Source organism: Crotalus tigris, unplaced genomic scaffold (genome assembly GCF_016545835.1).
Source record: "Crotalus tigris isolate CLP2741 ecotype Arizona unplaced genomic scaffold, ASM1654583v1 scf7180000017847.2079705, whole genome shotgun sequence".
Classification (NCBI taxonomy): domain Eukaryota; kingdom Metazoa; phylum Chordata; class Lepidosauria; order Squamata; family Viperidae; genus Crotalus; species Crotalus tigris.
This window is the reverse complement of record NW_024096670.1, coordinates 984147-1007673: the sequence shown is the minus strand read 5'-3', so window position 1 is coordinate 1007673 and position 23527 is coordinate 984147. Positions and strand designations below refer to the sequence as shown.

Below are 23527 nucleotides of genomic sequence, written 5' to 3'. Positions count from 1 at the left end.
CTCTTCCCATCTCTTCCCATCTCTCTTTCCCCTTTCTCCTCCTCCTCCGCCCCCTCTTCCCCTTCCCCAGCTCCAGCTAATTGAGTTTCCATGGTGGAAGTCTGATTCCTGCTTGTCTGCAGTCTCTCTGTCATATAATACCCACCCACCCTCAAAAAAACGCTAACGCCAGATTTCTCCGCCTGATTCTTTCAAATTAATAATTTTATGAAACGCTGGGGCATGGAATACTTCCAGGCCTTTTCTCTGTAAAGTTATTCAAGGTTTGCCCGTGGGGGAAGAGACCCTCAAGGAAAGCAAGGGAGCCTGCAGAGAGAGAGAGAGAGAGAGAGAGAGAGAGAGAAATGGAGGGAGGGAGAGAAATGGAGGGAGGGAGGGGGGGATAGAGAGAGAGAATGAGGGAGAGAAGAAGGGAGGGAGGGAGAGGGAGAGAAAGGGAGGAAGGGAGAGAGAGAGAAAGGGAGGGAGGGGACGGAGAGAAAGAGAGAGAGAAATGGAGGTGAGACGAATAGGGAGGGAGGGCGGGAGAGAGAGAGAGAGAAAGGGAAGGGGAGAGAGAGAGAGAGAGAAAGGGAGGGAGGGAGAGAAAGGGAGGGAGGGAGGGAGGGAGAGAGAGAGAGAGAAATGGAGGGAGGGAGAGAGAGAAAGGGAGGGAGGGAGAGAAAGGGAAGGGGAGAGAGAGAGAAAGGGAGGGAGGGAGAGAAAGGGAGGGGGAGAGAGAGAGAGAAATGGAGGGAGGGAGAGAGAGAGAGAAAGGGAGGGAGGGAGAGAAAGGGAAGGAGAGAGAGGTGGAGAGAGAGAGAGAGAGAGAGAGAAGACAAGTATTCTTATGCTAATCTGGGCCCTGGATAAGCAGCAATGCAGCCATGCACACAATGGAAGTGGAGCCAGAAAGTCTGCTGCACAGTCTAGCCCGCCTTGGAAAGCACATGAGGCCGGGCGCCGAGGGCTGCTGGAGGGGAGGGGCCCTAGAGGAGAGGGGGGGGGAGAGCTCCCTCCAAGTTATTTTATGGAACTGGCAGAGAACCAGAGCCAGGAACCGTCAGATGGGGGAGCAGAGAGAAAGCCACATTCTCCTCCTCCTCCTCCTCCTCCATGCCACTTCCTGGCATTGCTTGTATCGGCTCTTGAGTTGCAATTAAATCAGAGCCAAAAGCCCATCAATCCCAAAACGAAGACGCCAAGGATCGCCCCGCACTCTAGTTGGGTTCAAACAGTCCCATTAACATGCAAGAAATTAAGCAAAATATTGATAACGCAGGAGTAACGGACCGGAATATCGTCCAGATGTGTCCAGCAACCGGATTTTGTGTGTGTGCGTGTGTGTGTGTGTGTGTGTGTGTGTGTGTTAAGAATTCCCTGTTGCTGAAGCAGTGAAGGTTGTTACCTTCCACTACTTAGGCTGATTAGCTGGTGATTCACGGTTGAGAAGGATAGCATTGCATTTAGGGAGCGGGCGCTGCTCGCAAAAGAAATTAGGTATTTTATTTTTTAAAAAGTCAGGCGATTCACACTGTCTGTGTGGAGCAGCAGATTGTGAATCGGTTTGAACGCCCAGTGGATTATTCCTCTCGGTGGCCTAGCCTCTGAATAACGTATTGCTGAATATGATAGCAGGCCTCAAGTAAGAACCAGCATCAGATTGTTTTAAGAGTGATGGTTTCAAGGGAGGAGTATTAAGGGGAGGAAGATTGGTGAAGTATTGGGGGGCGGCACGGCACTGGATGCTTTTCCAAGGGGGAAAAAAAAAAAATCTGTGGTCAGAAGTTGTTCCATTTCGGTGGCATAATATTTTGCTCTTTTTTTTCCAAGTTTGCCAGGAGTGGAAATTTCTTTTTTTTTCTTTTTCTTTTTTTTTTTGTGAAAACTGGAAAAGAGAAGGGGAAGAAGAGAGATGGTTTATGTGGATAGCAGAATGACAGAGTTGGAAGGGATTTTGGAGATCTTCTAGTAGTCCCACCCCCTGCTCAAGCAGGAGACCCCATAGAAATGGCTGTCCAATCTCTTCTTAAAAGCCTCCAACGATGGAGCACCCACAACATCTAGAAGCAGTGTTTCTCAACCTTGACAATTTTAAGGCACGTGGACTTCAACTCCCAGAATTCCACAGCCAGCAGAAACACTGTTCTAGAGGCAAGCCGTTCCCCTGGTTAATTGTTCTCAGTTGTTAAGGAAATTTCTTCATAATTCTAGGAGTCTTTAGTTCTCCTTTGGTCCTTTCTGTGGCCATTGTTGAAGTAGAACTTATATGTAAGTGAGCTTGCCCACTAGATATAGTTGCTAATCCACAGATGTATTTAAAAATGACAGATGAATAAAAGAGGAAAATAATAATGATGATGATAATGATAATAATAAAGTTGGAAGGGACCTGGAAGGTCATCAAGTCCAACCCCCTGCTCAGGCAGGTAACCCTATACCATTTCGGACCAATGGCCATCCAGTCTCTTCTTAAAAACTTCCAGTCTTGGAGCATTCACCGCTTCTGGAGGCAGGTTGTTCCACTGGTTAATTGTTCTCACTGTCAGGAAGTTTCTCCTTAGTTCTAGGTTGCTTCTCTCCTTGATTAGTTTCCATTCGTTGCTTCTTGTCCTGCCTTCAGGTGCTTTGGAGAATAGCTTGACTCCCTCTTCTTTGGAGCAGCCCCTGAGATATTGGAAGACTGCTATCATGCCCCCCCTCGTCCTTTTCTTCATTAAACTAGACATTCCCAATTCCAGCATGTTTTAGCCTCCAGTCCCGTGATCATCTTTGTTGTTCTTCTCTGTACTCTTTCTAGAGTCTCAAAAATCTCAGCTGATGTGACAACAGATTTTTATAGCAGCTAAAGCCTCAATATTTCTCCGATGGCTCATCAAATCAATGCACCCAACTTGGAGCTGCAGCCAGCGAGAACAAAAATGTTAGCATGGAGGCCTTGGTGCTTGGTTGTTTTCTTGCAGACATCTCATGACCCAACTAGGTAACATCATCAGTGCTAGAAGGGAAGGGAATAGGGTTTGCTGTCTGTTTGTATACAGTAGCGTGCCCTGTCAGAGTTGGTAGACGTGTTAATGTTGCAAGGAAAGAAAATGGAATGACATGATATTTTTTAAAAAAAAAAGGCTTCCCTCTTTTATTTTTACTGGCACAAGCCATCAATCTTGGATGCAAAAGAGGCTGTGACAGAAAAATGGAAAGGACCCCCTGTCCTTTGTGAATCTTACCAGCGAATTGAAATAAAACTGTGGGACACAGTGGGACATCATTGCAGAAGTCATTTTATTCTATATAAGATTCATCTCCAAGGATGAATGCAATTGCTACACTGACAGTAAATTAAATTGTTTCAGAAAATAGCTGCACTTTTTTCATCACTTGGGAACATAAAATAGTTGCTGTTGCTGATTTTATTATAGCATTGCCTGATGCAGACAAGATTTCTTGGCAGTGGCTGGATTTTTGCTTGATGTTAATTTAGAACCCGTTCATTTATATCAAATAAAAACCGTGGTATGTGATGTCAGTCCTCCGTAAAATAAATTGTCAGACTTTTATTAACTACAGAAAGAAGCTGAGTATTCCTATTCTTCGAATGAGGGACCATATTTTCTAAGCCATCCTTTCCACATCAGCAGAAATCTGTTGCTATTTGAGCCTTGAAACGCGCAGAAAGATATTTAATTAGGGAGCTTTTTCCTTGCTCAGTTTTTCTACTGAAGTCTAGCTCTCAAGAAAGCAGCATGCAAATAAAGTCTTTTTCTCTCCAGATGGGTATTAGATGGTAATGTTCAAAGTCCCCTACCGGCAAATGAAGTATGCATATTTCATACCTGTTCATTCATTTGAGGAGACTTTTAGCCTCTTCTTATGCAAAACCCATTACTGAAATACTAACATGTTTAATTAGAAAAAAGTAGCAGTATGTTTTCTGCTAATAAGAGCCAAAATTAAAAAAAAAAAAAAATACAAAAGTCAGTGTGATATTTTGGGGGAATACATTGCAAATACAAACTGCGCCAGCTGACAGATGGGTAAGAGGTTTTTTCCCTAAATATGGAAAAATCAAGGGTTCTCTGTGTTTCTCTTTATGAATAAGATAATTCCATCCTATAGTGCAGTGGTTCTCAATCTGTGGGTCGGGACCCCATTTGGGGTCGAACGACCATTTCACGGGGGTCGCCAAACAACGCGATCCGCCATTTTTTTCCCCTTTTCCTTAGCTGTGCTACTCCCTTTTATTCTATTGGCTTTTGAAAGCCAATAGAATAGACTCTCTTGCATAGAGTCTAATTCTATTGGCTTTCAAAAGCCAACAGGAATTGTCCAGGCTGTCTCTGCCCTGCTGAGCCCACCAAAAGTCCCATTCTGCAAACGGTGCTGCACCAGTTGAGTAGTCCTCGACTTACGACCGGTTGAGTAGTCCTCGACTTACGACCGGTTGAGTAGTCCTCGACTTACGACTGGTTGGGGGGTCGCGGCATTAAAAAGGTTGAGAACCACTGCTATAGTGGAAATACAAAGTTTGACAGAGTTAATCAAACGCCTCATTTTCCTACTATAACTGAAGTTTATTTTTAGTTGGTTTCTTCTTACTGTAGCAGACGGACACACACACACACACACACACACACACACACACACACACACACACCAAAATGATCTTCTGGAATCTGCAAATTAGAGAACAACCACTCAGTTCTTTTGTCTTGCCATCTGTGATAAGTCTGTCGCTCTAATTATTCTGCTGCTAATGGATTGCTGGTACTAATTAGCACCCTAGCTGTTATTTGCAGGATTTCTGCAAATTAAAAAAAAAAATCCTCAGCAATTGGGGCTGCTATCCCTGGGATTTGAGCAGCCGTTAAGCCAAGCTTCACAACCTACCTCCCGTCACCCCGGGCACATCCTCAGCTGAGCACCATTTTCCTAGAGCAGGGGTAGGCAACCGCGACTCTTTTATGACTCATGGACTTCAACTCAGGAATTCTGGGAGTTGAAGTCCATGAGTCATAAAAGAGCCAAGGTTGCCTACCCGTGTCCTAGAGGTAAAGCAGTGGTTCTCATCCTGTGGGTCGGGACCCCATTTGGGGTTGAACGACCATTTCACGGGGGTCGCCAAACAAGGCTGTCCGCCATTTTTTTCCCCTTTTCTTTGGCCACGCCCCTGGCACCCGGTGATGTATAAGTAGTTGGGGGTCACCACAACATGGGGAACTGTATTATGGGGTCACGGCATTAGCAAGGTTGAGAACCACTGAGGTAAAGGATTGTCTCCTATCACTTCAGAGAAGCAAGTGCCCATATGTTAGAGATGACGGTCAACAAATTACCACATAGAACTTCATTCTTTCCCCAGGAATGGATAAGTCCATCCTCCACCCAAACTTCAAAAGTTGGCTTAAAACAGTGGTCACCACTGAGGTGGCCCACTCAGACTCTACTGTTCCTTCAACTCCTCAAGACATGAAGCAAGCCTCTCCTACACCAGGAGAATATGACTGCATACATAGCGTCTTCCATCTTTTCCAGTCCTCTCAAGTACTACCAGCAAAAGGAGGTGATAACAGAGTAAAAGAGTTGGAAGGAACCTTGAAGGTCTTCTAGTCCAACCCCCTATACAAGCAGGAGAGCGCTATACCATTCTGGTAGCTGTCCAAATTCTTCTTAACAATCTCCACCGATGGAGCACTTACAACTTCTGAAGGCAAGCCCTCCCACTGGTTAATTGTTCTCCCTGTCAGGAAGTTTCTCCTTAGTTCTAGGTTGCTTCTCTCCTTGATGAGTTTCCATCTGTTGCTTCTTGTCCTGCCTTCAGGTGCTTTGGAGAACAGCTTGACTCCCTCTTCTTTGTGGAAGCCCCTGAGATATTGGAAGACTGCTATCATGTCACCCCTAGTCCTTCTTTTCTCTAAACTAGACATTCCCAGTATGCTATTTGTCAGGATCTCTATTGAATTCCAGGGAGCCTCAAAAAAAAAAAAAAATTAAGAGAACTTTTGATACACTTGGCTAATTGCATGCCAGAGGAGAAAGCTCAAACCATAATTTTTGGGTGCTAACACTTCCACCATCCACCAGTGGTTCAGTGGTTTTACACTGAAAATCACAAATGGTGTTGGTGTGGTGTTCTGTTTTATTAGAGGTGAAACACATCCTTTTAATGGAACTGGGTGTGCTCAGCATCAAAGGGAAGATAGAAGATTTTTAAGCTGCAGAAGTTAGAAGGTGGAAAGGCATAAAAAAAAAAAAAAATCAAATGCACCTCCTTGCTGAAGTTCTGAATATCTGTTTCTTTGTCTGCTGGGATCTCAAAATACAAAATCATCTTGTGAAATGAGGCAGTGCTTAACTGTACATAGAGAAATATTTTTCTGGGTTTTGCAAACATGGGTTTCCTCCCACCCAGTTGTATAACAGCCCTTTTCATTGTCTTTCAAAGGTGATGTAAAACTTTTGTATTAGGCCAAGCCTTTAATGGGCGCAGGAGATAAGCAAGGATTTATTTCAGCCTATGTGTTTGTCCTTGTTGATAGGACAGGTTATAAATCAAGTAGGTTAGCACTCAACATACAAGGAAAATAAGTGAGCCCAGACCACCGATCCGGAAAGATAAGGTCAGTTAGCTAAATCCCAGATGCTTATAGAAGTGAGCAGTGTACAGATTTTGTGTGACACATGCTAGTTATCGTCCATAATCATCGCATCATGCCTAGGCTTTGAAAGCATGATTTGGAGTCTAGGATTGGTTGGCTGTTCAAAAGAAGAAGCAGAAAGTCAAAATATTGAAAGCATGCTTGTTAAATTGCTGTTTGTTAAAGTGAATAAAAACCAACACTTAATGAAACTATTTGCATCTATCTAATCAGCTCGGTTTTTCAATCTGGAGGCTTTATTCCTAATTTTCAATATTTTTTTCACCTTCCGAGAAGGGTTGGTATGTTCCAATATCCTTTTTGTATATGCTAAACTTTGGCTGTTTATAAATGGGAACGAACACACACACACACACACACACACACACACACACACACACTTCTATGCATGCTGTTCAAATATAACCGTTTTTGTACAAAAATGGCTTATATCTCTTAGCGTTTGGGCAAAAGTACACTACTTTGCTACTGAATGTTTTTCCAGTTGTTTTCCAAATAGTGGGGTGGGACTTAAAAGTTTATTTTTAATTTGTCTTTTGCTTTTTTACTGGACAAACAAAACTTCAAAGCAAAACCAGGAAAATAAGTGCCCAGACACAAACCCTGACAAATAGTTACATGTACAAATACGAATATGGATCTAAATATAATAAACACCGGCATTTCTGCTATCTGGAGAGAACACCCTTGAAAAAGCACTGTCAGAATGACGATGGGACCATGGTTCAGATATGAACAAATGTTGAAACTCTGGAAAGAGTGCAGTGAAGAACAGTATGAATGATTAGAGGGGGGATGCTGGAGGCTAAAACGTTCAAAGAACAGTTACAGGAATTGGGTATGTCTAGTCCAGGGGTAGGCAACCTTGGCTCTTTTGTGACTCATGGACTTCAACTCCCAGAATTCCTGAGCCAGCCATGCTGAGGGGAAAGGGAGAGGTTTCCAAGCTGAGCCACGCGGGCTCAGGAATTCTGGGAGTTGAAGTCCACGAGTCGTAAAAGAGCCAAGGTTGCCTACCCCTGGTCTAGTCAAATGAAAAGAAGGTCTAAGGGAGACATGATAGCAGTGTTCCAATATTTGAGGGGCTCCTACAAAGATGAGAGGATCCAACTATTTTCCAAACACCAGAAGGCAAAACGAGAAACAATGGATGGAAACTAACCAAGGGGAGAAGCAGCCTAGAACTAAGAAAACAGTGAGAGCAATCAGCCAATGGAACAGCTTGACTTGGGTGCTCCATCACTGGGAAAAAAAGAGACTGGACACCATTTGTGTGAAATGGTATAGGGCAGGGTTAGGCCACCTTGGCTCTTTTATGACTGGTGGACTTCAACTCCCAGAATCCCTGAGCCAGCATGGCTCAGCTTGGAAACCTCTCCCTTTCCCCTCAGCATGGCTGGCTCAGGAATTCTGGGAGTTGAAGTCCACCAGTCATAAAAGAGCCAAGGTGGCCTACCCCTGGTATAGGGTTTCCTGCCTGAGCAGGGGGTTGGACTAGATGACCTCCAAGGTCCCTTCCAACTTTTATTATTCTAAATGGGATCTTAATTGTAAAGCTGTCCAGGCTTTTTACTTCAAGTTTGACACTTGAGTTTTTGTGCACTAGCTAGCACTGAGCAGGCATAGATTTGGGCCTTCGTAGCTAAGTCAGACCCAGCAATCATCAGATCAATTGGCTTATTCCTTGTGTCAGGACGGTATTTTGTTTCTCGATTAGTGAAGTCACGGATGTGTGAAAAGTAGGCCATAGGTTGAAGGCCATGTGCCCCTTGCATGTGCAAATTAGGCGTGCAGACGCCCCGCTGTGCTTCCCCCCCCCCTAATTTGCTGCCATGTTAAATGGCTACGCAGCAGTCATTAAACTCCAAAGTCCTTGGATCCTGCCCAAAAGAGAGATTGAATTATTTATGGCAGGAGAAGCTATCAATAGTAATTACAGCACATCCTTGCACAAGTATGGGTTTTTATTTCAAGAATGGGGCCAGGCTGACAGGGGTCAGGGGTCAGGCTCACTCAGACAAGAGCCCCCCCCCCAAAAAAAAGGCAAAATCCATATTCGGTTCATCTGAACAAGGAATTTGTATTGTCTGCATTCATTCTTTAGGTGTTCAAGTTGCTGTTTGTTCCTTGTTTGTCCCTGTTAAAATGATTGAAGCAACTCCTACGGATCAGCTGCAGCTTTTTAATATGATCATTTTTGCCTTATTTAATCCAGTAGGATGATTGAAAGCAGAAGAGCAACTTAATTCCCCCCCCCCAAAAAAAACATAAAGAGTTTTAAAAACATAATTTTTAATAAATGCATTTTTATTTTGAACGCGGATTAGCGTGAGATAACGTAAAACTGCTTATTTTCAGTGGTTCTGGCAAAAGACGTTTCTTTGATGAAATTATTCATTCAGTTTTGACTAATACAGTTCGTTAGCATCTTAGAATAGAATAGAGCTGGAAGGGACCTTGGAGGTCTTCTAGTCCAGCCCCCCGCTCAAGCAGGAGAACCTATACCATCTCAGACAAGTGACTGCCTAGCCTCTTCTTTAAAATCTCCAGTGATGGAGCACCCAGGATTTCTGGAGGCAAAATGTTCCACTGGTTGATTGTCCTCACTGTCAGGAAGTTTCTCCTTAATTCCAGGTTGCTTCTCTCTTTGATCAGTTTCCAACCATTGTTTCTCGTCCTGCGATCTGGTGTCTTTGGAGAATAATTTGACCCCCTCTTCTTTGTGGCAGCCTCTCAAATACTGGAATACTGCTATCATGTCAACCTCTATTTCTTCTTTTCTTTAGACTAGCCAAACCCAAGTCCTGTAGCCGTTCTTCATATGTTTTAGTCTCCAGGCCTTGGATCATCTTAGTTGCTCTTCTCTGAACTTTTTCTAAGGTCTCAACATCTTAGAAAAGTGGTATTGGACCACTGAAAATCCTTCTTTTTACTCAGGTAAAGAAAAACTTACCTGTTTGAGGTGCATTGATTGTGTACACAGAAGCTAGTAAATTCCTTTCTGGCCATTGCAGCTGGTATAAATTCAAACAGTAAATAAGTAGTCATAAAACACAAGGGCTATTTTAGTTTGTCTTGTCTACATATACTTATTTTAAGACCTTGTTATGCATTAGCTGTGTGAAACTTTTTTTTTTCCCCCTTTCCAGATTTGTTCTAGTTGAGGGAATTTATTATCTGTTCAAAAATTCCTTTTTGTTTCTTTTTCAGAAGAAAAACTGGAAGAATTAAAGTTTGGATTCAGCCGACTGCCAAACTGCTCAGATTTCTCTGAAGAGTCCAGCGTAAAAAGTTTGTCAAGAGTAGAACAACTTGCCAAATCTGACAGTGAGCAGAAAGGCTTTTAATCGCTGAGCCATGATCTGTTCAAAAGTTTTCATCAGACTGCTGTGGTTCTTCTACGGGTTCCTCATTTTTCAAGGTAAAGTCGCGCTTTTGAAATTTCAGATTTTAAGGAATGGTCTCGATGCCCAAAATGTTTACGCACAACAGAGACACTCTTATGTTTGGTTTGCAGTTTGAAATACAGTGATAAGCTCCTGCAGGCTTCCAAACTTTTAATGTCTTTTGAAAACCAAAAGCTACAAAATAATACAAGGAATCTGGCACGAGGGTTACCGACTGCCGGTCTGCGGTTAAAAAAAATATTTTATGAACGTTTGTACATTGTTTAGGCGGAGATTTGAGATAAAATTATTTTAATTGGCCTGTGCTTCTTAACTGGATATAAAATTAGGAATTTTGGTTGTCATAAACACAGGAGAAATGAAGTAGAATTTGTGAAAAATGGGTGATTAGCTGAATAAGAAAACAGAAACGAGGATTTTTTTGTTATATAAAACATAATGACTGCCAGATTTTCTTAACGTTGATGGAGAATTTTTTAAAAATAATATTTTGTTTGTCTTGCTTTTAAATACATATGCAAATAAAAAGTTACAGCCAATCTCCCAATGAAATTTAGAATAAAGCACAGAATACTTGCATCACTCTATCTTAAAGTGCCAAAATTACACAAGCACAAGTGTCTCCCAGTGATAAGATCTAACTTTTGGAAAGTTGTGAAGAGTCTGAGAGAAGACGAGGAAACAGAGGCTAGACCTGAGCATTCAAGAGCTAGCAAGGAAGGCTACTGACAAATTCATTTTATAAATAGCAGTTCAATACAGGTGTCAGAAATCTGGGGGGGGGGAACCCTTCATATTATGTCAAAGTCACTATAAATGGGGGTTAACTGTTGCCACTGCAGCTATCCTGTCACTCCTAGTTCTTCTTTTTATTAAATTAGACACGCCCGAGTCCCTGATTACACATTCCTCAGACTTTTACAAAAGGTGAGACAGTTTAGAATAGTTAAAATTGTAAGAAAGGAATTCCAGCGTAGTTGACATTCTTTATTGATGTTGAGTTTTTGTCTGGAGATGTCAAAACTGTAGACCCCTCTAGCTGAGGGATAGCTGTCCCAGGAAAGATCACTTCCTCAGTCGCCAAATAAACAGCTCTAAGGAGCACTTCCAAAGCCCATGTCACTTCTTCAGAAGTTTCACTCCATCCCAGAATGCGTTGTGCTGTGTTTTTCAAAGCCGCAGCCTGGGGTGCTACCCATTTGTCAAGATCTGAAGTATGCTGAAGTCTCTCACAGCTGTCTTGTAGCAAATTCCAGATTCATTGGAGCCGCACTACTTAAACCAGCACTAACTTCATTTGATTTCCTATACCAGTGATGGCGAACCTTTTACAGACTGAGTGCCCCAAACCTGCCACCCGCCCCCGCTCCACCTTCCGCCCTGTCTGCTCCGCCCCTGCCTGCCTCCTCCGCCCGCCCACAGGCCATGCACTGCCTCAATGGCCCGCTGTAGCAGATCACCCAGGCAGCCCTGCAGCACCATGGCAGCTACGCCCTCTGCCCACACCGCGCAGATCATCTGCAGGCTATAAAGCGCGAGGGTGGAGTCTTGTCTCTGCTGCCTGGCTATGTCCTTGGGTACGCTGCTCTGTGCAGGCAACAGATGCCTGGGGGCAACTCTCCTCCAGGGGGGCTGCTGGAGAGGAGGGGGCCGCAGGGGGAGGCGGGGCTGGGGTGATGGCGCGCGTGCCCACAGAGAAGGCGCCGAGTGCCGCCTCTGGCACGCGTGCCATAGGTTCGCCACCACTGTCCTATACAGCCGTGCAACTTTTCGACCGGCGTACCCAGTTTGTTTATAAAATATTAATTTCTGATTTCCTTCCTCGTTGTTTCCACAGGTGTGTGCCTGTGTGACATTTATGGTTTTGTGTCAGTCCATTGAAGTGGTTCCTTTGGCAGTTCCCGTTATTTTGTTTTCAGTCAATGGGATCTAATGATTTCCCCGGTTTTCAGTCGCTGCAGTTGTTGGGAAACGAAGAACCGTCTTTAGAAGCTATTGATCCCAAATCCATTTCAAGTACTAAATTATTGCAGCTGGTTTTCTCGAAACAGGAAGATGAAAATGCGTCTTAAGTGGTAAACCTCTGCTGCCCTGCTAAAGCTAAAATGGAAAATCTCTCTCCCCCCCCCCCCTTAATCTTTTAAGAGAAGACTTCTGGGCAAATTTTTGATAGGTATTTCTTGGAATTTTATTCAACCCGCAAGCACGATGGAGCCTAAAATTTAAAAGTATTTTGCCCCATTTTACGGCTTTTCTTGCTGCAGTTGTTAACTGACTCACCGCAGTTGTTAAGTCACACAGTTGTTAAATGAATCTGTTGACTTCCCCGTTGATTTTGCTTGTCAGAAATTCATAAAAAAGGGGTTCGCGGGACACTGCAGCCGTCACAAATATGAGTCAATTGCCAAGCGTGTGAATTTGGACTCCGTGACCCTAAGGATGCTGCGGTGGTCATAAGTGTGAAAAACGGTCATAAGTCACTTTTGTCAGTGCCGTTGTAACTTTGAACGGTCACTAAAATGAACTTGTATATCAAGGACTAGCTGTAGTTCCTTCTGGAGTTGGGTTAGGCAACCTTGGCCCTTTGATGACTCGTAGACTTCAACTCCCAGAATTCCTGAGCCAGCCACGCTGAGGGGAAAGGGAGAGGTTTCCAAGCTGAGCCAGGCTGGCTCAGGAATTCTGGGAGTTGAAGTCCACGAGTCATGAAGGGGCCATAGTTCCCCCATGCTGGCTCAGGAATTCTGGGAGTTAAGTCCACGAGTCATAAAAGAGCCAAGGTTGCCTATCTCTGGCCTAGGCTGCTTTATGACACGTGGATTTCAACTCCCAGAATTCCTGAGCCAGCCATGCTGAGGGGAAAGGGAGAGGTTTCCAAGCTGAGCCATGTTGGCTCAGGAATTCTGGGAGTTGAAGTCCACCAGTCCTAAAAGCCAAGGTGGCCTATCCCTGTATCCAGAGTGACAAGTCATTGAATCCCTGCTTTGACTCAAAAGGAAAATCTTTATAGTACTATAAAGAAGAGGAGAATATGTTTTATACGATAGGTTTATCAGTTTGTAGAAATAGCGGTTATACTTCTAATAATTTAGAGGCAAGAACTCCAGTTTCTTTAAAATAGGCTTTATTCCAGTGTTTCTCAATTTTTTGGCAACTTCAAGATGGTCGGGCTTCAACAACACCAGAAGACAAGACAAAAAGCAATGGATGAAAATTAATCAAAAAGAAAAGCAACCTGGAATGAATGGAGAAACTTCCTAACAGTGAGGACAGTTAACCAGTGGAACAGCTTGCCTCCAGAAGTTGTAGGTGCTCCATCACTGGAGGTTTTTAAGAAGAGACTGAACAACCATTTGTAGGGAATGGTATAGTGACTCCAGCTGGAGCAGGGGGTTGGACTAGAAGACCTCCAAGGTCCCTTCCAGCTCTGTTTTTCTGTTAACATTTATGTTCAATCTTTTGTTCTGACTATCTTCAACATTTGCTTGGAATTCAGCTCCATTGTGATTCAGTGTTGCTTTCTTACAGGAAAACATGCTTTGGGGGTTAGAGTGTATATTTTTCAGATTAGGGTTTTGGAAACGATAAGTAGAAACGATCTAGTGGCTCTAATGCGGTCTAAGCATTTAAACCTTCGCTGCAAGCGGATTCGCAGCAAAACAGACAAACGTCCTTTATGCATCCCACAGGCTGGAACAGAGACAGCATGATCCACGCGGCAGGAATAAAGACAGATCCTGACCAGCAGAAACAGGAAGATGGTGTGACTGTAGCCCCAGAGGACATCATGCCTTTTTTACAGTGCTACTGTTCAGGTCACTGTCCAGAGAACGCCATTAATAACACATGCAAGTAAGTGTTGGTAAGACCTGGTGAGACAGGAAGCTTCAAAAAATCACTTGCCCTCCCTAGTTTTTCATTCTTTATATGTTGATGATTAAATTCATTGCTTTCCTCTTTTGGAATATTTCGGAAATTTCAAGATAATAACATTTTTAATGCATTAGGACCTTTTTGAACAGCGCCATTCATAAAAGTCAAAAGACGTGATTCGGCCGTTTTAGACTTGCTGTTATTTATCGCCCTCTAGTGATCACATTTATATCCACTCTGCTGGTATTGAATGTATATTGCGGAACCATCTGGCACTGAAGGCACATCCCAAATGGGAAAACAGCATCGTAATTCTGGAGGCCTACAAAGTGGTTGCTCTCTTCCCTCCCTGACACAACTGACAAAGTGAGACAGAGCCTGTGGCCTAGAGGTTAACAGAGCTGCTTAACATGCAGACAGCCCAGGTTCGAATCTCAGAAGGGTATGTCTGGTTGATGAGAACTAAAAAGTTTGAAATAGCTATTCCATTCTCCCTTAATTCTTTGTTAGCAATCCAAATTTTATTATATATATATGTTTTCTGAGGTTTTCGCGGGTAATTGTATGTAGGTCTTTGGTTGTTCGGGTTTTCTCCCGCGTAAAATTGTAAGTGTCTTGGCCAAGACACTTCCAATTTTACGCAGGAGAAAACCCGAACAACCAAAGACCTATATATATATATATATATATATATATATATATATATATATATATATATATATATATATATATATACACACATACATACATACATACACATATATATATATATACATATACATATAAAATTGAAATCCAAATTTCAGATTAGAAAAGTGCCTTTTGTTAGGCCATGTCGGCAATAGGAAAACGGCTTATGGGTTTTGTATTCGGTAACTACGGACCGTTCTTTAAAAAAAAAAAAAGAGAGAGAGAGAAATCTATTATGCCACTGCCAATCTAGTTATTTTTGTGCCCATAGGACCAGTTTCTCTTTTTGTGTGTGTGTGTGTGTAAATAAAATGGAGCGATAAATTTATTTCTAGGTGTCATTCTGTCCAGCGTTTTCTATTTGCAGCTGGTTTCATTTCCCGTCAGCGTAGGGCGCACCCGTAATGTCACAAGGAGAAAAATAACTTTGTTTATTGAACAGACTGGCTGAATGCAGTTTTCGGAGGACTGAAGCTAATTCGTCTGGGTTTTTTTTTTTTAGAACTAACGGGCATTGTTTTGCCATCATTGAGGAGGACGAAAATGGAGAAAAAACTCTTTCTTCCGGCTGCATGAAGTACGAAGGCTCGGATTTCCAGTGCAAGGTACCCCACAGCTGACTCTCTAAGCGGTTTTCAGAAATAAGGAGAAGACATCAATATTAGCTTTCCCCAAATCTGCTTATTGGTTTTTGGTAAAACCTAACCTTGCTGTAGGCCAAGGGCAGCGCATTGATGGTTTCCAAAAAGCTTTAAAAGGTTGTCCCTTTATCAGAAATAGTCTGGAAGTTGAATCGTGGCAATGGGATTTATTTTCTTGTCGGTTTGAGACATTTCTCTGTCCATCGAAGCAACTGCTTCAGTCTGAGCAAGACAGTTAGGGGAATCTGAGGGATGCAAACGGTCACTGGAATGTGCCAGCTCTTAAAAATTTTTATTCATAAATGAAAATAAAAGGGCCTCCCTGCCCTAACCTCAGAGTTTCTTTCCCAAAGTGAGCGGCAATATCGATGACCGCAGAGTCTCAATCATCCAGGTAGAATTGTCTGGAAGTTGAGTCGTAGTTTGGTGGAAGACACAGTCACGTGATGTCACACTTAAGAACCCAGGGCGATTCGTTTAATGACCACAGCAGAACTGATGTTGTAAGTCCTGCCTGGTCGCGTGACGTTTCATTTATGGACCGTGTCGCTTAGCGGTTGCTGATCCCAATTGCAGTCGATCGTTGAGTATGAGAGACTGTCAAGGAATACCAGAGCTGCAGACTACTAGTCTGAGAAGTTGGGGGGGGGGGGAATCCAGAACAAGGAGATGACCACCCTTCCACGTGGTGGCCGAGAAAATAGCTGCATGGAGTCATCAGTGATAGCTGATGACAGCGGGTTTTGCTTAACTCAGAAGAAACAACTTTATTGTGTATGCAAAGAGGCAGGCAGGATTAACGGGGTGGCTGTCCACAGGTCCCCGGAGAGAATTGTGTTTGCTCGCTAAGTAGAAAATGCCAAATGTTGGAGGAATAAATGGAAAATAAAATTAAAATTAAAAAAGTGTAAAATAGAATGGGGCTATGGCTGCCTGACCGTCACGTCACAGTCTTTTGTGGCAGATCTCATTTCTCTACTTTAAACGTTGTATGGAAAGTGACAACATACGTAAGTGCCTGTTGTTGTAGATTTTGGAACGTCTGTACGTTATGAAAATACATAGGACTAACTAATAGCTCAAGATCACTTTCTTAGTGATCCCTCTACCAAACTACTGGTTTTGTCTGGTCAAACTTGCACAAAATTAGGTGTGATATACTGGAAGAATTGTCTCTGTCCTGCATCAGCCGAGGTGGAAAGATTCCCCTTGTTGCGATTGTGGTGCTAACTATTAAACTATTGAAACATATTGTGCAGAATTGCCCACAAAAATGCCTGGTCTGGTTCTTTAAAAGATCTGCACGAAGCAAAGCCAAAGCCGAATTGGACATCCAGTTATGAAACCACTGCGTTACCCCCCCCCCCCCAATAGAAGTACTTATAATTACGTAGACTGTGTATATATGTTGACTTCAATTCCATCATGTCCTCCTCATATGCTAAATAATACTAACTAACCAATGTGTGTTTTTGCGTGCATATACCGGTACGCGTGTGCTTCTGCGCTGCTTCAGGGTACAATTTCTTCTGTAGGATTCCCGAATTGTTCTACGACGACGTACCATTGAATGTTGCCGGACCGACTTCTGCAATCAAGATTTACACCCCACTCTATCCCCTGCTCCAAAAGGTACAGTGCTTGCTGATACGCAGTGGGTGTGATCCACGGGGCAGTGGGCGTCTGCACGGGGATTTTACCCATCTGTTTTTCAACCTTGGTCTATCGCTCCAGTAGCTGAATCCAAGCAACAAAAGAGTTAGCAAGGTGGACATCAATTTGTCCTGAGAATGCAGTAATGGCCAAAATTGTGGAAACCTTTTGGGAAAAGTGTATTTTTAAGGTTTGATGGCTAATAACACCACTTTTTTTTGGAGTAGTACCATAAAATTATATATCAATGGAAAGATAATTTAATCAAGAACGTAATGCAACAAACTGTGTTCAATTATCTGTACTGTATTCTATGAAAAGTTATAGCCAAATAACCAGAAAAAGGAAGCACGACTTGCTTAGGTTGATGTCAGGTAACTTTCCTTCATCTGATTGTAGCCAATGAGCATGAGTGTTTAGAGAGCCAATCGGGTATCATCTTGTTTTGGCAATGAACCAGTCAGATCACAATAGGATTCAGTTATTTATGTCCTGTATTGAAGCTGAGAGGAGGACATTGGTCAGTGTGTTATGTGATGGTTATCAAGTTGGTTGGGGGTTTTTTTTGTGTTCCTTCATTTAGTGAGCTTGTAAAATGTAATAAAATTAAAGTCATGGTGCAAAGAGTTGACTGGTCGCCCAGAAAGCGATTTAAAATAGTATTATTAAGTGAACAAGGCTATAGTTATAAAGAAATTAGAAGATAAATGGATGGAAACGTAACCAGAGGTGGCATTTCTACTGTACACTTTTCCCAAAAGGTTTCCACAGTTTTGTCCCCAGTGTAATAAAATATAATATAAAACTCTGGGGGAAATAATGTATTGATCGCATAGACATCAAATCAGGCGCTAGGCCAGGGGTCTGCAACCTTGACCACTTTAAGACTTGTGGATTTCAGCTCCCAGAATTCCTCAGCCAGCTATGTCTTCCAAGTCTTAAAAGTTGTCAAGATTGCAGACCCCAGTGCTAGGCAGATTGCCCTGTTTCAAACCGTTTCAAATTGGAGAACTTTACCTTGTTAATTATGACCTCTGCGGAGTAAGGTGCCCGTTCAGTAATAACAGACCCACAGATGCCGACATTCCGTATACAGTTTGTACATAACAGCAATTACAGAATTGCATTTCTGAAGATAGATTGCAATGAGATTTGTCCAAACCTTGTTTGATCATTTCTGTGAGTTTTGCATTTAATTATGATGACGTTAATGCAGTGTTTCTTAACCTTGGCAACTTTTAAGATGTGTGGAATTCCACAGCCAGCTATGCTGAGGACTTCTGGGAGTTAAAGCCCACATGTCTTGAAAGTGACCAAGGGTGAAAAACACTGTAAATATTCACTTATTGTTTGTTTGTTTGTTTAGATAACCTGTTTGATGGCAGCATACGTTGGATAGCTGTGCTTATTTGCATGGCGGTCTGCATAATGGCCATGATTGCCCTGTTAGGCTGCTTCTGCTACAGGTAAGCCATGTTGGATATTTGCATCTTTATTGTGTTGTATTAAATAGACTGGCAGTTTTAAAGGCAATTTAGAGTTGGAACCCAATTTTATTGACATCACTTTTGGTTGTTAAATGTGTAGAAAATTGTATAAAGTGGAATAATACTCAGGAACATACACATACACACACACACATACTACACAGTCTGCAGTGGAATGTGGAAAAAACTTTCAGGATTCATGGTCTTATATAAGATAAGATAAGATAAGATAAGATAACCTTTATTGTCATCGTTTTACTGTGGGCACAACGGCACACCTCAAAAATGAAATTTAGTTGCCCGCTCTCAGAGTGAAACACATACATGACACACACCTAAACATACTATGTACAACATGTGTATAGACCCACATCCCTACATATACGTAGCAAATAAATATTAAGTACTGTCCATCTTGAATATATAACGGAAGGAGGAAGCTTCACAAGGCTAATGCTGTATGGAATGAAACTATGGCTGAATCTGGAGTATGTGCTAGATATAAAATATGTTTAATAACTTGGGACCTGTCATGATAAGGAATTAGAGAAAATTTGAACTTTGTTTAATGAATTTGAATGAATTAAGGTTTAATATTATCTTGTTATTTTAAAGAGATGGATTGACTTTGGGATTACATATACATAGGGCTGATCAATATTTTATTGCTATTAGGATATTTATTGTGTAGTGGAAGAAGAAATAAATGAGTTTGGTGATAAAATGAGGGATGTGAGAGATTAAGAATTAGAATTGATAATTTCTTGTTTTAAATTTAAACTATTGTAATTGTAAACTGATAAAGTTATAATACAGGTTTAATAGTGATAGAAATTTGAAATAGAAATGGAATGTTAATTGAGGGGAATAGAGAGGGGATAGTGAAATTTATTGAGTTGTGTTGTTTATATATATTTTTATTTTTGAATGTTTGATCACCCAACCACCACGGTGAGTCCTGAGTACTTTTTCTTAAGAATTTAAAAAAAAAAACAATAAAATGTGTTAAAAAAAATAATAATAATAATTTGGGACCTGTATTTGCTTATCTGCCCATTTCATGTTTAGAGTTAACATGAAATGGGCAGAGAAGCAAGTTAGTCTTTCAGCCAATGGTATCTTTTTATACTTGCTATAGAGGACGGCCGATGGAAGCGTGCGACACCGCGCAAGCGAGAATGCTTGTTGCTTAATGTAAAAATGGAGGAACTCTGTGGCACATAATTTTGGGATTACTTTTTTGACCAATTAGAGTTTACGTCACAAATGAAATCAAGATGCCCGAGTTTGAATCTTGGTTTTTCCTCCAGGCATTACTGCAAAGGGCTGGCAAAGAGACGACGTTACAATCGTGATTTGGAGCAGGATGAGGCTTTCATTCCAATTGGGGAATCATTAAAGGATCTCATTGACCAGTCGATCAGCTCTGGCAGTGGTTCTGGACTGCCTCTGTTGGTAAGCCCGTGATTTAAGAGTTCTGTGATTTGCAGCAGAGCTGACAAGGTTTCTGTCAGCGTGAGGCCCACATGTGAAGGTTCAGTTTAACAGAGTTTATTCATTTAGCTCATTTTCTTTGTTGTTAATCACCCACATACAGGAATCTCCTCAATTAACAATCAGCACCTGGTTAGAACTAGATAAGATTCAACAGCTCTCAAAGAGGTTGGGCTTTGTTTGTGTCTACGTAGGGATTCTAGGCTGATGTCTCTTTTCATTTCAAACCCCGGGCTCTGCCATTCCTTCTACAGTCTAAGGCAGTGGTGGCGAACCTATGGCACGCGTGCCAGAGGCAGCACTCAGAGCCCTCTCTGTGGGCACGCGTGCCATGCCCCGGAGTTGGCAACTGTCCCTCTTCAACCAGGCGTCCACTAACTCACCAAGGTCCCACGTGGCTGGATGCATCCCAGCACGACTGGTTTCCCTCTCCCCCCCCCCCGGGTCATGTCCCTCCTGGCCTCACATGCTCTCCTTTTTCCGGGCACGACCCACTGCATCGTCTCCTCAGCTGTCGGCCAGCCATCCAGCTCAGAGGTGGCTTCTCTGAACTGCTGGCGGTGGGCTTCAGAGCCCCAGAGTGCACCGGTTGAGGGGCCGGCCGGCTGTTGCTGCTAACGGACACTGTCAGCCCCCATGTGCTCCTGGCCTCTGTGTGTGGCGGCCGATGGTGTCAGGCAGCAGCCACCCCGGCCCCTGTCTCGCCTTGCCCTGCAAGAATGGCAGCCCCGCCCTGCCTCACCTTGCCTCACCCCGCAGGACGAACCTCCTGCCCACCACCCCACCTGCCAGAGACCCCCTAGATCTCCCCCAACATTGCCCGGCCCCCACAGGCGTCCCTCCCCACGAGCAACATTGAGGTGACCATGCCCACCTTGGCCACACCCACCCAATCTGCCATGACCAATATAGCCACACCCATGGCCCACTGGGTGGGTTTTGGGTTGCAGTTTGGGCACTCAGTCAGATAAGTGGGTTTTGGTTTGCAGTTTGGGCACTCGGTCTCTAAAAGGTTCGCCATCACTGGTCTAAGGCAGTGGTTCTCAACCTTTTTAATGCCGCGACCCCCCCCCCAACCGGTCGTAAGTCGAGGACTACTCAACCGGTCGTAAGTCGAGGACTACTCAACTGGTGCAGCACCATTTGCAGAATGGGACTTTTGGCGGGCTCAGCAGGGCAGAGACAGCCTGGACAATTTCTGTTGGCTTTTGAAAGCCAATACAATTAGACTCTATTCAAGAGAGTTTATTCTATTGGCTTTCAAAAGCCAATAGAATAAAAGGGAGTAGCACAGCTAAGGAAAAGGGGGGAAAATGGCAGACTGCATTGTTTGGCGACCCCCGTGAAATGGTCATTCGACCCCAAATGGGGTTCCGACCCACAGGTTGAGAACCACTGCACTAAGGCTTTCTTGAAGAAAAGCAAGCAACATTAATTTAGTACAAGAATTTTGGTTGCTACCAGATGATTCAGTCCCGTACTTTTCAGCTATTACTGTATATGCTTTAATTTAAAAGACAGCTGTTTTTGAAACAAACCATTTAAGCACCTAATCTATGAAATGCTCAAATAGGTTGTTATCTTTTTTTAGTTCACATTCTTCTTCTTTTTTAAATAAAGACGTTCAGACATTTCACCTGTCATTTTTTTTTTCTCTCTCTCTCTCTTTGGGTCAGGTGCAACGGACGATCGCCAAACAGATTCAGATGATCCAGCAGGTTGGAAAAGGCAGATACGGTGAAGTTTGGATGGGTAAATGGAGAGGGGAAAAGGTGGCAGTGAAAGTCTTTTGCACTCCCGAAGAAGCCAGCTGGTTTCGGGAAACGGAGATTTACCAGACGGTCCTTATGCGCCATGAAAATATACTCGGTAAGTATATAAGCAGCTCACGCTGCGATTGCCTTGTCATTGGAAGGACGTCATGCACAATGCAACACTTCTAGCCCAGTGGTTCTCAACCTGCGGGTCGGGACCCCATTTGGGGTCGAACGACCATTTCACGGGGTCGCCAAACAACGCAGTCTGCCATTTTTTTCCCCTTTTCCTTAGCTGTGCTACTCCCTTTTATTCTATTGGCTTTTGAAAGCCAATAGAATAGACTCTCTTGAATAGAGTCTAATTCTATTGGCTTTCAAAAGCCAATAGGAATTGTCCAGGCTGTCTCTGCCCTGCTGAGCCCGCCAAAAGTCCCATTCTGCAAACGGTGCTGCACCAGTTGAGTAGTCCTCGACTTACGACCGGTTGGGGGTCATGGCATTAAAAAGGTTGAGAACCACTGTTCTAGCAGAATACGAAAAGGTGACCAAGGTTTTCTCCAAGATGCTAAGCTGTTTTTCTCCTATTTTTTACTGAATTTCATTTCCACCGTTAGTTGTTAAGGCTTGAAACCTTTTCTCCAGTAAAGTGAAACTTGAACTGCCTTGCCTATATTCCTAAAATTCAGAGTGAGCCCATTTATTCCATTGGATTTGCAGGTAGTATAGCATGTGTCATTTCTATACAATCTTGTTTTTAAAAAAAGCGAACACATCCCGTTTACTTTTTTTTTTTTAAGCTTTCCAACATATTTCAGCGTACAAATTTTTGATCTTCCTTTCAATTGTATTGATAAAAGGGGATATAATTTAACAAAAGATCGTGCAGCATTTACAATTTGCGTTCCCTTCTGTCATTTACATAAACGTCGCTGCAGATTTCGCCTGCGGGGGGGAAAAAAAAGGAAGCGCGCGCCTACATTTTATCCCTAGCTTGGATGCTTAAAATTAAAATCGAGTCCACCAGATCAGCTGCAAACATGAATGAATTGCTCATGGTGTCACAGGAGGCTTAAGGATAATGGGAGACCATCTGGAAGAGGATTGAAGTTAAATTGAAAGTAGATCTTGCAACATGACACTAAACATTTTAATAGAAGGAAGGAAGGAAGGAAAGGAAGGAAGGAAGGAAGGAAGGAAGGAAGGAAGGAAGGAAGGAAGGAAGGAAGGAAGGAAGGAATCCAATGGCCAAGTCAAAGTCCAGATTTAAATCCCAAAAAGATGCTGCGAGGTAATTTAAAACTGGCTGTGCATGCAAGACATCTCTCAAATGTTGCATAGCTGGAAAAAAAATCCCCTTAGTCAATTTCAGAGATTGGTAGACAGTGAGGAGGAATGCTTCCTTGATGTTAAATAAAAGAAAAATAAAATAAAATAAAGCTTTTACTTTTGGAGGAGCTCTTTACAGCCTTTCCTGCCTCCTACTTGATGTTTCTGCCAGGAGACCAGGAATTAAGAGCCAAAAGTGTACTTACTTTTTCCACAGAAGGATCTGTGGAAAATCTGTTAATCAACGGTTGCCGTATCAATGTTTCACACTACTTGTGGGCAGTCACATGACCCTTAACAGAGGGTTTCGGTGAAGATAACATTGTGATATGTCCAAAAAGGGGAGAATCCCTTCATATTTTGCTTTTTCACCTGTTCACATTAGCAAAGCTTGAACCACCGCCATGAAAAATACAAACCAGAAACTCAAAAATGGGGGGGGGGAAATGAGCTGTCTTAAAATGAATCATTGCTACCGGCAACATTTGGCTTTTATTATCCTAAAAGCTGAATGACTGGATTTGGGTGACAGCGACCTGCCTCGTGTCTCTAAAATGCTTTTGA

General features: G+C 42.9%; 1 protein-coding gene across 1 annotated transcript in view; it reads left to right on the top strand.

Annotated features, from left to right (window-relative positions):
• Positions 1–23527, top strand: part of BMPR1A (bone morphogenetic protein receptor type 1A) — a 62699-nt gene that overhangs the window by 31721 nt on the left and 7451 nt on the right. The window contains exons 2-8 of the mRNA XM_039343391.1: positions 9846–10056; positions 13732–13894; positions 15108–15210; positions 16782–16878; positions 18266–18365; positions 19697–19841; positions 21557–21749. Of these exons, the coding sequence (XP_039199325.1) occupies positions 9993–10056; positions 13732–13894; positions 15108–15210; positions 16782–16878; positions 18266–18365; positions 19697–19841; positions 21557–21749 (865 nt within the window). The 5' untranslated portion in view covers positions 9846–9992. The remainder of the gene's footprint in view (positions 1–9845; positions 10057–13731; positions 13895–15107; positions 15211–16781; positions 16879–18265; positions 18366–19696; positions 19842–21556; positions 21750–23527) is intronic.